This window comes from Pteronotus mesoamericanus, unplaced genomic scaffold (assembly GCF_021234165.1).
Source record: "Pteronotus mesoamericanus isolate MK-2021 breed Mesoamerican mustached bat unplaced genomic scaffold, CSHL_Meso_final scaffold_408, whole genome shotgun sequence".
NCBI lineage: Eukaryota > Metazoa > Chordata > Mammalia > Chiroptera > Mormoopidae > Pteronotus > Pteronotus mesoamericanus.
Window position 1 is genome coordinate 5,121,663 of NW_026555315.1, and position 16,069 is coordinate 5,137,731.

A 16,069-nucleotide genomic window follows, 5' to 3' on the forward strand; every position below is an offset into this window, starting at 1 on the left:
AAAATGAAGAAAACAAACCTTTTCACAATAGCATCCAAACAATAAAATATTTAGGAATAAATTTAACCAAGAAGGTGAAAGGTCTGTACACTGAAAACTATAAGACTTTGATGAAAGGAATTTAAAAAAAAAATGGAAAGGTATCCCATGTTTATGGATAGGAAAAATTAATGTTAAAATTTCCATATTATTCGAGGCCATCTATGGAATCAGTGAAAATCCTTCAAAGTTATAATGGAATTTTTCACAGAAATAATAAAAAAGTCCTAAAATTCATATGGAAACTCAAAAACGTCAAATAGCCAAAACAATCCTAAGAAAGAACAAAGCTGGCAGCATCAGAGGTCCTGATTTCAAACTATATTAAAAGCTATAGTATTTAATATTATACTGGCATAAGAATAGACACATAGGCCCATAGAACAAAATCAGGAGCCCCAAAATAAACCTTGCATTACAGTCAACTGTCTCCTAAACCAGAAAAAACAAAGGGATAAGGCTCTGTTTCTTGGAAGCACTAAGTAGATGGAATATACACAATGGGTCAGAAAATGAGCTGTTATGATGGGTTATAGCAATGTGATCTGAGAAGACTCCCTGGAGGAGGAGGTAGGATGTAGACTGAATATTTACCAATTTTCGTACCTGGGAGTAATAGAAATTTGAAAGAGAGCCAATCGAGTAGCATAAGCAAAATCAGAACCTAGAGGGTATGATGCTAACTACGTAAAATAAGTCAGACAGAAAAAACAAATGCTGTGTGATTTCACTTACATGTGAAGTCTAAAAAACAAACCAAACCAAACAGAAACACACTCGTAGATACAGAGAACTGACTGATGGTTGCCAGGGCTCAGGGGGAAGCTGGTGAAGGGATTAAGTACAAATCACTGGTTACAGAACGAGTCACAGAGATGTGAAGTGCAGCACAGAGGCTGTTGCCAACAATATTGTAAAGACTGTGCGTGGCATCAGATGGGCGCTAGCCTGCCGGGGTGCTTCCTAAGTTAGAGAGAAGTCGGTCACTATGTTACACGCTTGAAACTAATACTGTGTGTCAGCTGTCATTGTTTTTAAAGTTTGTTTAAGTACTTTTGCCCTGGCCAGGTTGCAGAGTAGGTTGAAACGTCGCCCTGGACCCCAAAAGGCTGCAGGTTTGGTTCTGGTCAGGGCACACGTCTGGGTTGTGGGCTCCATACCTGGTCAGGGTGCCTAGGGGAGGCAGCTAATCAATGTTTCTCTCTCACACTGATGTTTCTCTCCCTTGCACAGGCGTTCTCTCTCTCTCTCTCTCTCCCTCCCTCCCTCCCTCCCTCTCTCTCTCTCTCTCTCTCTCTCTCTCTCTCTCTCTCTCTCCCCCCCCCCACCCTTTCTCTTCAAAATCAACAAACAAATCCTAGGGTGAGGATTTTTTTAAATTGTACTTTTTGCCATAAGAACGCTCAGCTTTTTTCTTCTTCTTTGGAACACTCTGAGTATTGCTTGTGTTTTGGGTGTGTAAACAAACCCGAAGACACTTGAATAAATCTTCGTCATTTATTTCCGGCAGAGCCTCCAGATTCTTTTTGAGCTCACTTGACAGGTTTGATGAGGGGCCCTGTGTGGCCTCCCCCCAACCACCCCCCATAACTGCAGCACCCACGATGGGCATGGATACAAGAGAGGGAAGATCTTCACTGCAGCGTTCTACAATATAGCCTTGAAAGCTGACTTGGAAGCAAGTCAAGGCTTTTATTCTGGCTTTAGCTTTACCTCAAGTCTATTCTGGCCTCTGATATTGCTTATGCTACTCGATTGGCTCTTTTTCAAATTTCTATTACTCCCAGGTACGAAAATTGGTAAATATTCAGTCTACATCCTACCTCCTCCTCCAGGGAGTCTTCTCAGATCACGTTGCTATAACCCATCATAACAGCTCATTTTCTGACCCAGTGTGTATATTCCATCTACTTAGTGCTTCCAAGAAACAGAGCCTTATCCCTTTGTTTTATCTGGTTTAGGAGACAGTTGACTGTAATGCAAGGTTTATTTTGGGGCTCCTGATTGGACTCTAGGTCTTGTCACAAAATGGCAAGACATTATTTTTTTGTTGGTTGAGTAATCTATTCCATTGTATATATGTACCCCATGTGTGTGTGTGTGTGTGTGTGTGTGTATATATATATATATATATATAAGGTTCTTTGTCCGTTTGTTTAGCAGGGAACACTTTGGTTGTTTCCGTATCTTGGCTATCGTAAATGATGCTACAATAAACACAGGGGTGTATATATCTTTTCAAATTAGTGTTTTGAGTTTCTTTAGATAAATACCCAGCAGCGGAATTGCTGGGTCATACGGTAGTTCTATTTTTAATTTTTTGAGGAACCTCTGGACTGTTTTCCGTAGTGGCTGCATCCGTTTCCAATCCTATCAACAGTGCACAAGGGTCCCCTTTCTCCTCATCGTCACCAGCACTTGCTGTTTGTTGATTTATTGATGATAGTCATTCTGACAGGTTATGAGGTGATGTCTCATTGTGATTTTAATTTGCATTTCCATGATTATTAGTGACGTTGAACATCTTTTCAAATGTTTATTGGCCATCTCTATGTCTTCCTTAGAGAAATGTTTATTCAGGTCTTCTGCCCATTTTTTAGTCGAGTTATTATTATTATTATTATTATTATTGGAGTTAAGTTGAATGAGTTCCTTAGACATTTTGAATATTAACTCCTTATGAAATATGTCATCGGCTAATATCTTCTTACATTCAGTATGTTGTCTTTTAGTTTTGTTGATTTTCTTCACCATGCACACACTTTTTAGTTTGATGTAGTCCCATTTGTTTATTGTTTAATTTTGTTAAACAATACCCAAGAAAACATATTCAAAAAACATATTACTAGGAGGTTCTCACTCAGCCGGGTAGGCCCCTCCCTCCTTCCCTCGGAAGCACCTGCCCCCGGGGGCTCACGGCGCTCCCCGCAGGAGGGGCGCCCACAGCCTCACTTCCCCTCGGCTTTCCCCAGATCCGGAAACTCGGAGGAGGAGGAGCGAGCCTGCGCACACGGGAGCGCCCGGCAGAGCCAGGGCGAGAAGCCCAGCTCGGGCGCCCAGATCCAGCTCCTTCCAGGCCTCCAGCTCTCTGTGCCGTTACAGCTGGCGCCTTTCAGCAGAGACTGGGGTCTGGGTGACCAAAGAGCAGGGCCTTTGGTGGCGCTGTGCAGACACAGGGAAGAGGGAGAAGGAGACCCGGAACCCGGGCTGTGCTTCATTCGGGCCAGCTTCCAGGGACGCGGCTCTGCAGGGTGGGCGAGCACGAGGGGAGCTCATGGCTGGGCACGGACCGGAGCCCGCAGGGGGCCGCAGTGGGGACCCCTTGCCCCAGGGAGTCGGAGTGTTCTATCAGCCGCTCCTGGCACCGCCCAGCATTGTCACCCATTCTCTGTCCCCTCTCGCTCAGGGACGGTGCCTTCATGTTTCAGAGTCCACGCAAGCGAGACCGAGCGTTTAAGGAACACCTCAAAGGACAGAGACATGGCCTGGGGTGGGTAGTTTCCTTTCTCCTTGAGGCCTCCTTGTCCTTGTTTCCTACTTTCTAAAATGGAAGTCCCCAACATGTTCCTCAAATAACCTTTTGTTGTTGCTGTCTTCTTGCAGATGGGTTGATACCACTGCCACCCGCTGTGATCAATGCGTTGCTCAGAGGAACCCCGGCCAGAGGCTGGAGAGCTACGGAGGAGCCACCACCTGTCGCTGTCGCCAAGAAGCTGGGACGTGACTGGACCACGAGCCTCAGCACTTACCCCTTGGGCCTGCGCTTTACCCTCAAGCAGGGAAAAGGGTTCCTACCAGACTAAGCTGGAATTAAACCTTCAAATGTATAGACTATCTCTGATCCAATTCCAGAAATTTCTCAATGGGAAAACTGAATGCCAGAGAAGAAGGACATCCTGTTCGCAGCTCACTGTCCAGCCATTGGTTCGGTGCTCAACTGGGCCAAAGAAGCAGCTGCGTCCCTGCTTCCCCGAGGCCCCTCCTTCCTCTTCCATCCCTGGGGCAGTCCCCTCCCCCGGGGCGGGGGGACGGCCGGGAAGTGTTCCCACAGGCTTCCCCTCCTCAGGTAAACGCCCACGACACTGCCTCTCGCTGTGCCCTCCGTCCTCCACGACTTCAAGACCAAACCTGCCAGGGAGATCCATGATGACCCCAAGTAGGAGTGGGTCCGGGATTCCACAGCAAACCTAGACCAGAAAACCCAAACTCCGAACCCTTCGGCACACACCTACCGGGGAGCCCAGCCGGTGCCTGAGAGAAAGGTCACATTCCCTGTCCTTTCCAAGGTGCCTTCTGAGGTTATTTTATTGTAATTTGAAAGAATGTGAGCTTTGCAAAATAAGAATCATAGTTTTTCTTAAATCACAGTTCATCGTTTTTTAAAGTTCATATTTTAATCAAATGTGCCCTGGATTTGGGTGGATTTTCAGCGTAAATTCCCGGACACACCCTGCTATGTCAGGCCCCTTGGAGCAGTGGAATGTTCCTCTTCCTTCTCTCGCACTGTGCTCTTGGGAAGGTCCTTCCAAGAATCAGTGCAACTTTTTTTTTTTTTTAATTTTTATTTTTAGGAGCTGATGTTCCAATTAAGCCACGATATTATTATAGAATTGAATGTTTTTATATGCGTGACTCTTGAATTTTCACATAACCTATTTTTTGGATGCAACCTGACTTTGGTGGGTTTGTAAAGGCTGTTCTGGAGGAATGAGTATATTATGGGCCTTGGGCTTGCCCACCGGCTGGGCTCACTGGGAAGGCAGGAGAGGCAGGTAGGCCGGGGCCACGCTTAGCCAGCTCCATGGCTCCAGATATGACATCAGCTTCAGCCACTTGTTCAAATACCTCCTTCCCTTCCAAATCCATTCATTTTCTCATCACCCAATACCCAACCCAGCCGCCTCCTCCTCCTCGATTGCATCAGGCCCGTGACTGGCTGGGTTTCCCCTTTCTCATCAAGCTTGGAATTCAGGATAATTCCCACATCACCTGCATTGAGAAATCAGGAAGGGGCCTGACATGACCTCATAAGTTTCCCCCCGCATCTGGAAACGATATGTCTTAAAAATTTCTACCTTGAGAAAGAGCCAGGAGGGGAGGATCCTAAACCCAAGGTGGATACTGACAGTCCTTAACATGATGCTGAGCTTCTTGGAGACAGAGGATTTGCATCTAAGCCCCAGTAGAAATGTCAAGGTGTTGGGAGAACTTAGACACCTCCGTGGCAATGAGACAACGTATTGGTGACAACTTGCTGCCACCATGGATGCTCTAGAAGCCCTTTCTGCCTCTCCTCAGTTTCTCATCCCCAGACGCCAATAAGCAGAGTCATCTCAATTCCAGGGGAGACCAGGAGGCCAGCCAGGAGTCAGAGGGGAACCGGACAGATGCTTCAGTGCAATGAGATGCAGCAAGCCGCCTGGTACGGGCACATGTCAAGCCGAGTGCCAGCTAGCAGGACAGGCGTGGAGAGGGGGCTCCGTGTGCCCAAGCCCGAACGGAACCTGCTCACGCTCTCTTTGTCAGGCCATGTCTCTTTAGTTTCAACAAATTCCAAACGTCCTTGCCCTCATGGGTCTCTTGATCCCTTTGGGTATGGAGGTCTAGAGAGAAATCCCAAACCACAACCAGCTCTGATACATATCTGAGCACTGGGTTTAATAGCATTCAAAGATGAGACTGGTTATATACTGCTAATGTGGTTAGTAAATTTGGGGAAGTTGCTTTTCCTGTTGAGATCCCCATCACTGGAGATTTATAGTAGATCAATGGCTCTCATATTGGTGTCAGCATTCACTTAGACACTAAGAAAGACACAGATTTCCAGGTACCATCAGAAAAGATTCTGATGCAGAATGTTGGGTGGGGAAAGTGCCCTTCCCATCTTTTTATTTATTAATTTTCTTAAGATTTTAATTTAATTTATTTTTAGAGAGGGGGAAGGGAGGAGGGAGAAAGAGAGGGTGAGAAACATCGATGTGAGACAGAACCATTGATTGGTTGCCTCTCGCACGCGCTCTGGCAGGGGAACCAACCTGCAACCCGGGCATGTGCCTGGACCAGGAACTGAACCGCCAACTACCTGCTTTGTGCGACGACGCCCAACCAGCTGAGCTGCACTGGTCGGAGCATCTCTTTAACTAGTTCTCTGCTGTGTCTGTGGACTAGCAATGGGATATATTTTGAGGTTCCTTGATAATTTCCCTCTCAGGTCAGTGCGGTCTCTGGGCTTGACCTGTGCCTTTCGTTGGACCTCTCCTACCGCCTAGACTTGGCTGTTTGGACATGCACCGTCCTGGAGTAGCAGAGGCTACAGATGCCCACCACATACATATTCATGTGCTTTTCTACATTTTCCAGCCTAAGTTTCATTTATATCAGGACCATGTGACTGAATTCTAACCACTGGGTGAGAGTTAAAATAATATAAGCCACTTCCAGATCTTGTCCCTATATATGACCTACATACTTCCAGCCTCATCATCCTCTGTCACGCTGACCTTGGAGGCAGTGTGCTCTATAAAGCTCAGTTTTCAGGTGGAGGTAGCCCCTGTCCCCAAGTTGCTCGTCATTGCTTGGAGGAGAGGCACTTGGCCTGCCCTGATCAGTGACATGGGAGAGAATACCTTAACCTTTTGCTGTGTTAAGCCATTGAAGTTTGGACCTTAACATTGATAAATAATTGCTTAGGAATTGGTCCTATGATCATGGGTTGCCATTAAAAATCTAAAATATGTAGTGTTGGCCCGAGATATTCAGCAGCAGGCAGTAAGGCAGCTAATATCTCAAATCAAAAGGAGGGAGATTCAGGTTACAAAGTGCTGAACGCTCAGGTCCTGTCTGCCGCACTTGTGGATCCAAGAAGTTTGAAAGGTATGTGTTAGTGAAATGGCGGTGGCGGTTGTCTTCTCTGTTAACGTATCGCAAGAGAGAGATGATTTCAGAAAAGAGCTGACTTTAAACTAGACAGAAAATGGAATAAAATCTACCAATTCAGGGCCTTACATTGCTGGAAAAGCCATCTGTGCCTAGATCTCAAACTTTCAGAGGTGGTATTTAAGGAGGAAAAAAAAGAGTAAAAAAGATCTCAGTAATAAAAATTCAGAAAAGAACGATCAGGTGAAGTGGCAGAAAAACAATTAAGTGGAAGGTGTAACCGTGCCATTTCCAGCCTCTTTAAGAGGAGGGAGGGAGGGAGGGAGAGAGAGAATGAGCAGAAAAGTAATTTAAGAAGTATGTTTAGAAAGAGGCTTGGGCTGTGGCAGCTGGTACATGGAACTGACTGGGTAGAAAGAGAACAGAAACCTGTTATCAAGAGAACGACATTATATTGCCAATGAAACTGTGAATGGTCCTGAACTGGGAGGCAGAAAGAGCCGTTGACGGTCCAAAATAAAAACCAGCTCCAAGCTCTGTGACATAGCAAGCAGCCTTCACAGGCGCGTAGGCCCCTGCAAGAACTGCCTCTCCTCTACCCCAACACGTGAAGTGGCCCAGAGGCCTAATGTCAAAGGAGGGACCTCACAAGGGCAATCAGGAGCCAGGTTCCTAAAGACAGAAGAGCTCCCCCGAGCACAGCAGCGAGCCTCGTCAGGGGCGTGGGGTCGACCAGCCTTTGCCTGAAGACCTGCGGAACAGCTGCAGACAGCTGGCCACTGGCGTCCGCTGTCCTCCCCTCTGTCAGTGAAGATGTCGATTGCATGTACTGTGTCTTTTCCAAACTTAAGAATTGGGCAAGGGGCAACCCACTTGTCTGTTTAGTTCACAAGTCACTTGACAAAGTAGATCCATGCCCTCACCTGGCAGAAAGGACCACCTGCCATCCGGAGGTCCTGGCCATTTAGGCTGATGCGATGACTCCATGGGATCATCTCAGAAATGGGTTAATTCATCTCTGCTGAGTAAAAGTAAGCAAAGAACAGACTGTGATGGAAACTATTAGTCCTTGCCAAATATGCATGTCCTCTGCTTCCCTTCTCAACTCGCTCGGTACTTAGATGAGCATCATATGAGGTGTTAAGGCCAACAGGATGTAGGCAGAGTTGAAATAAACTATTTCTATGACTGGTTCCCTAAAACATCCTGTGGGATCTCCCAGCCTCTCTCCCACTGTTTTGGGGGAACTTGGAGGTCCTGTATTTCACATGGCAGCTGTAACTTACAAGCAGCCTGGACCTCTGAGTTACTTCTCAGAAGAGAGTACCTTCAACATGCCTTATCAATATGAGGCCATGACATAAAAATAAGTACCAGTTTCAATGAGTCACTGAGATTTTGTTGGTTGTTATTGTTGAAGCGTAGCTTGGCATGACCGTGACCAGCTGGTTCGGGGAAATATCTCAGCATGCTGTGCCTCAATTTTCAGCTTTGTACACAAGAGTCAAGTTGATCACCCCAAGAGGACTGTATGTAATAATGGAACCAACAGTAAGAATATTTTGTAAAAAGAGCTTTGGTTTTCCTCATGGCAACTCGGAGGAGCAGCCTTCACTTCTATAAATGGTTTCACAGGAGATGAAGTCATTTAACTGCCCCAAGCCTTTTTCTTCTCATTTTTAAAATGAACTTAGTGCGAATACCCACCTCACAGGTTTGTTGGGAGGACTGAATAAGCCAACACATGCAAAATGCCGTAATAGTGGCTTGCATAGATTGCACTGAGTTAGCATTCTTACTGAGAACGTGCTGTTTGCTAGACACATTGTTAGAATTTTTATACTGATGTAGGTTTGGGATCGTTTTCCTCCCATAGTCACAAGAAACTGCAGGCATGGTGTTGAGAAAGAGAGAGAGCAGCTCCTTCCTGGTCCTGTTTTGCAGAAGTGAACACCGAGTCCAAGGGCTACCATATGGTAATAGGTTTCACTAGACAGGAAGTCCGGAAACTGAGGTTCTAGAATCAGCTCGGCCTAAAATATGCTGCATTGCCTTAGGGATTCTGTTACTGGTCCTTAAATCTCAGGTCTCTATTCTATTTCTTTTTAAGAGAGTTGGAATAAAATGAATGTTCTGGTCTCTAATTTGTATATAACTTTGCATTATGAGAGGAAATCCGTTGCAGAGCTGCAAAACTAAACTAGGAGTACCGATTCCAGGATGCTGCCCACTGTTTACCTATCATGCCTTGGAAAATGCTCAGAAAGATAAGATTTGGTTTCACAGAGGAGAACTGACTTTCTGCCCATCGCTCAAAGTCATTTTTGGCCCAGGCCTCACGTTTCCCAGGCATGAGCCCACAGGCAAGCAGTGGATTTATCTCCGGTTACTTCCAAAGAAGAGAGAATAATTCGTCGGTGCAGCTGCTCCCACATATTAGGGACAGCAGCCAGCCAGATGGAACAACTGCTGAACTCTGATGTCTAAAGATTTAGTTTATTTATTCCCACTGTGGTTTTTCTCATTTAGATTACTCCCAAGGCCTCGAGGAGAACTCAGCAAAGGAATTCCGCTTGTGGATAGGACTCTCCAAACCCCTAGAAGAGTTACACAATCCTTACTACGGGAACACGATCTCCTGATGATATCAGCCAAATATTTCCAAGGTCAAAGGCATTCTATACTCACCCTGACACAACTTTTGAGAATCACATCTTCCACATGGGCAACGCAGACCTTCCTGAAAGCTGCCCCTAGTGGAACATGTGTTTGCTTGGACATAGTGGGAAAATTGGGGAACCATATGGAGAAAGCAATGTGGCCGGACTCTGAGTCCTTTTCCAGCATCGCTGGCCCACAAAACTTGTCTTGTTTCCTAATAATAACAAGTATGGATTTCTGCTTACCAAGTACCTGGCCACTCTTCCGAGTACTACACATACACACACACACACTCTCTTTCTCTTTCTCTCTCTATCTCTGTCTCTTTCTCTCTCACACTAATTTAACTCACAACAGTCCTCCAAGGCAGAAATGATCGTTTTTCCTACCTTAACTTAGCAGCGAGTGGTTAGTAAGTTGTCCACAGTATTAACGCTAGTGAGTGGCAAAGCCACTCTTCAAACTCGGGACCCTTCTTACAGGGTCCACACCAGACTACCTCGCCTGGCGATGAACAGGAAAGAACAAGGAAGAGCCAAGTCTTCTGACCTCTACTTGGTCCCTTTCTAGGCGACTGTGGACCGATGATTTTAGATGGAAGCTTAGAGACCATCGAGGCCACCAAGAATGTCTTAATCCTTTGCTCATAATGGGCATGGGCAATCAGATGAGACTGAGGCCTTGGGTCGCTCCCCCAGCCCTAGGCAAGGCTGCAGAGTCTCTCTCAACATATCTCACCCCGCAACCTGTGCCAATTGATTTGATGTGCGAGCGTGCAGAAAAAGCCAGGAGAGGACCTTGCAGGGCCTCGATTGATTAAGGACCTCATTAAGAACCCCATGAAAGGCTGCCTCTCCTTGTGCCTCCTCCTACCAGGGGTCTCCTGTTGCATGCAGAGAATTCATATGTTCTTTCTTCTTCTTGCTTTCCTCTTTCTCTGCGTTATTTTTTAACCATTGAGCACTCAGTCTGCCACGTGTGCACAGGGAGTAAGGGTGAATGAAATCACTGGTTTTCCAAATGGTTCCTTGAATCCTTGGGGTGTGAGGGTATTGGGAGCCATCACTGTGCTTCAGACAGACTGATTTCACTGCAGGGTATTTGATGAACAGGCTTTTGCTATTGATTCCATTTAGGAAATAGAAAAAGTCTTTAGGGGCTTAAAAAAAAATAGTTTAGAAATGCACAGAAACCACCACACTGTTTTCCATAGAGGCTGCACCAACTTCTGTTCCCACCAGCAGGGTACAAGGGGTCGCTCTTCTCCGCAGCATTGCCAACATACTATGCATCGCTTTTGACCATAGTTGTCCTAACAGGTGTGAAGCTCTGTGTCACCGTGGTTTTAATTTGTATTTCCGTGGAGACATTTGTCAAATGGTACACGCATAACATACAGCCTGCTAAAGAGTAGTCTTACTCTTTATTTTATTAAAAAAAGTATTTGTTTTTTAAATTTACTGATTTTAGAGAGAGAAGTAAAGGGGAGAGGGAGAGGGAAACGTTGATTGGTTGTTCCAGTCATTTACACACGCATTGGCGAGTCCCGCCTGTGCCATGACTGAGGATCAAACTCATAACTTTGATTCCATGGCAGCCGCGCCTGTGTCACGAGGGTGAGGGAGGGGTCCAGGGAGGAGCCGCGGGTGAAGCTGCATTGCCCTGGTAACCAAGCCAGCCTGGTGCACGAGGACGCATTCCCCCATCCCCGGGCAAAATGCAGGAAGAGGGGCGGTGGGTTGGTCTTGCATGGAGTGTGCACAAGGCCAGTGAGAGTAATTGGCTAAGTAATTCCTTCCCCACTCCTCATCCCTGATGGAGGGTGGGACCAGAGGACACAGCTTAATGGTCAACGTGGGCAAAGGGGGAGGTGTTGTGCTAGGAAAAACCTGTCACTCTAGCCTGGGAAAAGGATAGCATTGGCGATAGGGGTCAGGACCTCCCAGCGTGAAAGTTTGGCCGGGGGTCGGCGTGGGGGGGCCGGGGAAATAAACGAAAGGTAGGGAACGCACTTCTTCTTTTGCACCCACTTCACGGATGAGCAGCTATGGGCTTTCGGAGTCGCCGGCCCTGGCCAGGAGGGAAGATGAGCTGCTTGGAGGATGACTAAGCAGTGGCCTGCAGGTTCCTGGGGACAGTACTTGCGGAAGGATGGGACTTCAAATTGGAGAAGGAACTCTGGGTGCAGCCTTGGACGTGCCTGGCAGCGGGTGGCGGGGTTTTCCAGAAAAGAGGGCCTTCGGGACAGGAGACTGCTATCCACCCAGACCGGGCAGCTTTTGAATGAGACCTCTTTCTGTTCTCCCCAAACTCTCCTTCCGGAATTTGTCTCTGAATGGCAGCAGGTAGCCAAACCCCAGTTTCGTTCAGTAACAACCTTCGGGTATCAAGACAAGGCTCAAACCAACTGAGATACCCAGCCAGGGCTTAAGAAAAAAAAAAGAAAACTATTTCTTGAGTGTTATAATAAGTATGGGGGATAAAGCAGTGCACATGGATTGACTGTCCTCAAATAGTTCTTTGGTGGCCGTGGTTCATTTGCTTTGAAGATGCAGCTTCAGATGACTACGTGCTTGGAATCAAATATACTGCTTGGTGATTATATTATATATTTGAATTTTGCTAAGATACTAGGTCTTAAGTGTTCGTGACCAAAAAAAGAGGGGGTTAACTATCTGAGGTGATGGGGGTGATGGACATGTGAATTAACTTGATTGCAGTAATCATTTCACAATGTATATGTGTATCGAACCATCGCATTGTATACCTTAAATACATACTACTTTTATTCATCAATTATTCCTCAATAAAGCTGGAAGGAAATGAACAGAAAGTCAAGGTCAGTAACGAGCTACCCCCATTCTGATGTCCTTTGACGCTAACATCCCAGGGCACTAAGGTTCTGTGACCACTAGATTGAATAATGGGTGTGAGGTTCTCATGTGCTAACACTCCTGGGTTCCCAGAGAGCTGGCCATGTTCAGAGCGGCTGGGGTCTCCCCACCTCTGGTGGGAGCCTAGCAGAGGTCTGAGGGCCCCTTCCGGACCTCCCACACCCGGAAGACCACCACGTGAACACAGGCACCGGGGAATGGGGCTCTTAGAGCTCCTCATCTCTCCCTGCCCTCCGTTCCCTTCTTTCTTTCCGCACTCCATATGTTTCTCTTTAAGGAGAGCTTTTAAGAATGACCTTCTCAGATTACTCTCCTTGCTCAGTTATTTCACAAACTCTCTTCCTTCCCCATTCCAGCCCCAAGATTGGATAATAATGTGCCTAGTGTCTTGCTGTTCCTCTGCCTGTCTAAGCACTGCTGCTTGCTTGGATATAGAAGTTATCCATTTAGGACCTCCCTCCATGACCTGGCGATGACCTGGCAAAAGCAGAAGCCTCCTTGGAGCTCCCACTCCCTCAGGCATCTTTAAAAGGCGGAGAGAGCAGCCAGAGGAGCAGAGAGGCTGAGACAAGCAGGAACACCGGCAACGTCCACACCGAAGCTCCCACCCACAGCCCCGCCATGAAGGTCTCTGCAGCCTCGCTGTGCCTGCTGCTCGCAGTGGCCGCCCTCAGCACCCAGGTGGTGGCTCATCCAGGTGAGCCCCCGCTCTCCCCGTGGGGGAGCCGACCACCTCCAAAACTCTCACCCCGGGTTTCCATGCATGAACAAGAAGCCCCCAGCCTCACAATCAGTGCAAGACCTAGAACTAGAAACGCCGGGCAGCCCCGACATTCTTTCCTGACGTGGGTACTGAGAAAGCTGGAGAGGATGTGAGTGATCGGGCAGCCTGTGTGGCAGCTGCAGATGGGGCGCACGGACGACAGACCCTCCCTTACACTGTGGGTGCGGTGGGCGTTTGGGGCAGTGCTGGAGGGGAAGTGTGCTTGACTGGTGGCCCAGCATTTAGACTGGACTCCGAGGCAGCTTTCAGAAGCAGTGGTGAGAGGAAGGGAACAAGGTGTCTCGGGAATCTCTCGAGGTGACACTTTGACTCTGTCGGGCGGGGGGCATCTGAGTGTTTCTCTCATAACTCATTGTTTCATCCTCTGATGACTTGGATGTGCTGCGTGTTATTGGCACAAATAAGGCCGTGCATGCTGCGGTAATAAACGACCCTAAATGATCAGTGACTTGAACTTCATACTAAACATCTATGTAACATGTTGGCTGGACCTTCTGCTTCACATTCTCAGGATTCCAGGCTGATGGAGCGACTGCCCTAGAGAGAAGTGCAGCTTCCAAAGCAAAAGGGAAAGAAAGCTCTAGGTGTTCTTGCACTGGAAACTACTAAATCTGGCTCAGAAGTGGCATTTGTCACTTTGGCTTCTCACTTCTGGGCCAAAATTAGTGGCCCAGAACTATGAGTCTACCATGTGTCCAGAAAGCAGAGAGAACATGTGGTGAACGGTACTATTACGGTCACCTAACTGCGTGGATCTCTGATAACTGAGCTCAAGCTCATTGAATTGACCACGTTTTCTCTGTACTTTGGCCAGTGGTGATGGGCCCTCACTGTTCAGCTGGGGACCCCAACTCAGGGGCAGAAGTGCAGGCTCTCAGAGCAGATGAATTCTACCTCCTCCTCTTATGTTTTCTTGCCTTCTTCTAAATGTTCTCTTTTCCTTACCACAGCATGCTTTAAAATATCTACATGTTATTAGTGGCTCATCTTTTTTTTTTTTTGGTTTCTCCCCCAAATTCAGGTTTTGTCCCAACCGTCTGCTGCTTCAGCATGGCCAAGAAGATCTCCCTTCAGAAACTGGAAAGCTATAGGAAACTCACTGGCAGCAGATGTCCCCAGAAAGCTGTGATGTAAGTGGAGAGCGCTCACCGTCTCCCAGCCCCTAGCTTCATTTTTAGGGGCAGAGATCAAGAACCGTGGCAGAGTCACGTGGAGGCAGAGGCTCAGAGAGTCCGAGCTCTACCACGCAGCATACGCATCTTCACTGCAGGGCGTGTCCACTCTTAGCCCTCTGTCTGCAAGCACGTCTGGGTCATGCCCAATCCTTCGAGTCAGGAGCCAGGATGGCTCGATTGGGTCATCCAGAGCAACAGCTAATCCCAGAGCCCCACCCTCCCTCTGTCCCGTTCCCCCTCGCCCATAGCAGCTCCTTCACCCCATGGCAGGTGGTCCTGGAGATCTGGGGGTTAAATGGGCATGGTTTGCAAAGAGGATGCCTCTCATTGCTCCCCTTCTCTCCCACAGCTTCAAGACCAAACAGGCCAAGGAGGTCTGTGCCAACCCCAAGGACAAGTGGGTCCAGCAGGCCATGAACTATCTGGATAAGAAGCTCCAAACCCCAAAGCCATAAATATTCACTTTTTTCCTGCCAATCCAGAGCCTGAGAAATGCTTGACTCATTTCCTCTGGTCTTTGTGAGATGCGTCCTGAGACAATCTCATCAACCTTCCAGAAGGAATTCTTTTATTTAACAATTAAACAAATATTGCATTTAAGTTATTGATGTGTTTGAACTTCTCTGCCATGAACACTGCTTATTTTTTAAACATGTAAAGCTCTGGTGAGGTCCCTTCCTCTCCGTGAGTCCCAATTTAATCCCTTGCAAAATAATGTTACTTTGTTTCTTTGCAGTGAGTCACTACTTTCCTCCTTACCTCCCTGGAATCTTGGAAGGGTCCTGGCAAATATGTGAAAGTGTTTTGTATTTTTGAGAAGACCAAAGCTGTATTTTTATGAACCAAAGGTGTGACTTGTCATGTTAAATGGAAATAAATACCTAAAAATATATTTTGTATTACAGTCAGCAGTTGAATTTTTGTGGGGAACCTACACTGAGCTAGGAGGTAGAAAGGCGGAAGCAGGGGTGACGGATGTAGTTATGGGAGGTGGCAACTGTGTTTCTGAAAAGTGACCGTACGGTCTGGCGGGCCTTCAACCCGATGCAGGGTAAGGTGACAGGATTGGGCACACCCTTTCTATTCCTGATTCCGGTCCCCGAGATCGGTTTCCCAGCCCTCAAGCTCCTCAGTCAGTTCCTCAGCAGGATTCTCAGTGCTGTTTTTCTCCAGGCCTGCCCCACGCTTGCCCCAAGTCTCTCTCCCGTGTCCCCTCCCAGCAGCCTGCGACATGCCGCCTGTGCCGACCTTACTCCCCTGACGGTCCTTCAGTCCAGAAACATAGAGGGAGGCTTGATGCCCCTAAGCAAGAGGTTCATTCAGACTAAGGCTTGGTAGGCACTTTAAGAGTTATAAGCTTGGAACGTAAACTAGATCTTGATGGACGGACTGGTGCCCGGGCGCTTTTAGAGAGGTCTCAGGCCAGATGGAAAGGAAAGAGGCGTGGCTGGGGACAATGCCCAGAAGTCGAGATGATCACAGTGTGTTTTTCAAGTTGGGTGGCAGCTCAGTGGATACTTGTCAGGGGCAGGGTCTGAACAAAACGGTGGGGAGATTTGGGAAGGAAAGGTGAGGACAGTCTGGGAAGGTAGGGAGTCTATGCTCCCTTCAAAAAGTAATAAGATGGCCATGTCATTTTT

The 16,069-nt window shown here is 47.4% G+C and overlaps 1 protein-coding gene across 1 annotated transcript; it reads left to right on the forward strand.

Annotated features, from left to right (window-relative positions):
- The first annotated feature begins 13,029 nt into the window (after nt 1-13,029).
- On the forward strand, nt 13,030-15,247 carry LOC129086431 (eotaxin-like). Its single transcript, XM_054592934.1, has 3 exons — nt 13,030-13,167; nt 14,276-14,384; nt 14,779-15,247. Exons 1-3 carry the CDS (start codon nt 13,092-13,094, stop codon nt 14,882-14,884), a joined length of 291 nt encoding a protein of 96 aa, XP_054448909.1. The 5' UTR covers nt 13,030-13,091; the 3' UTR covers nt 14,885-15,247.
- Nucleotides 15,248-16,069: the final 822 nt, after the last annotated feature.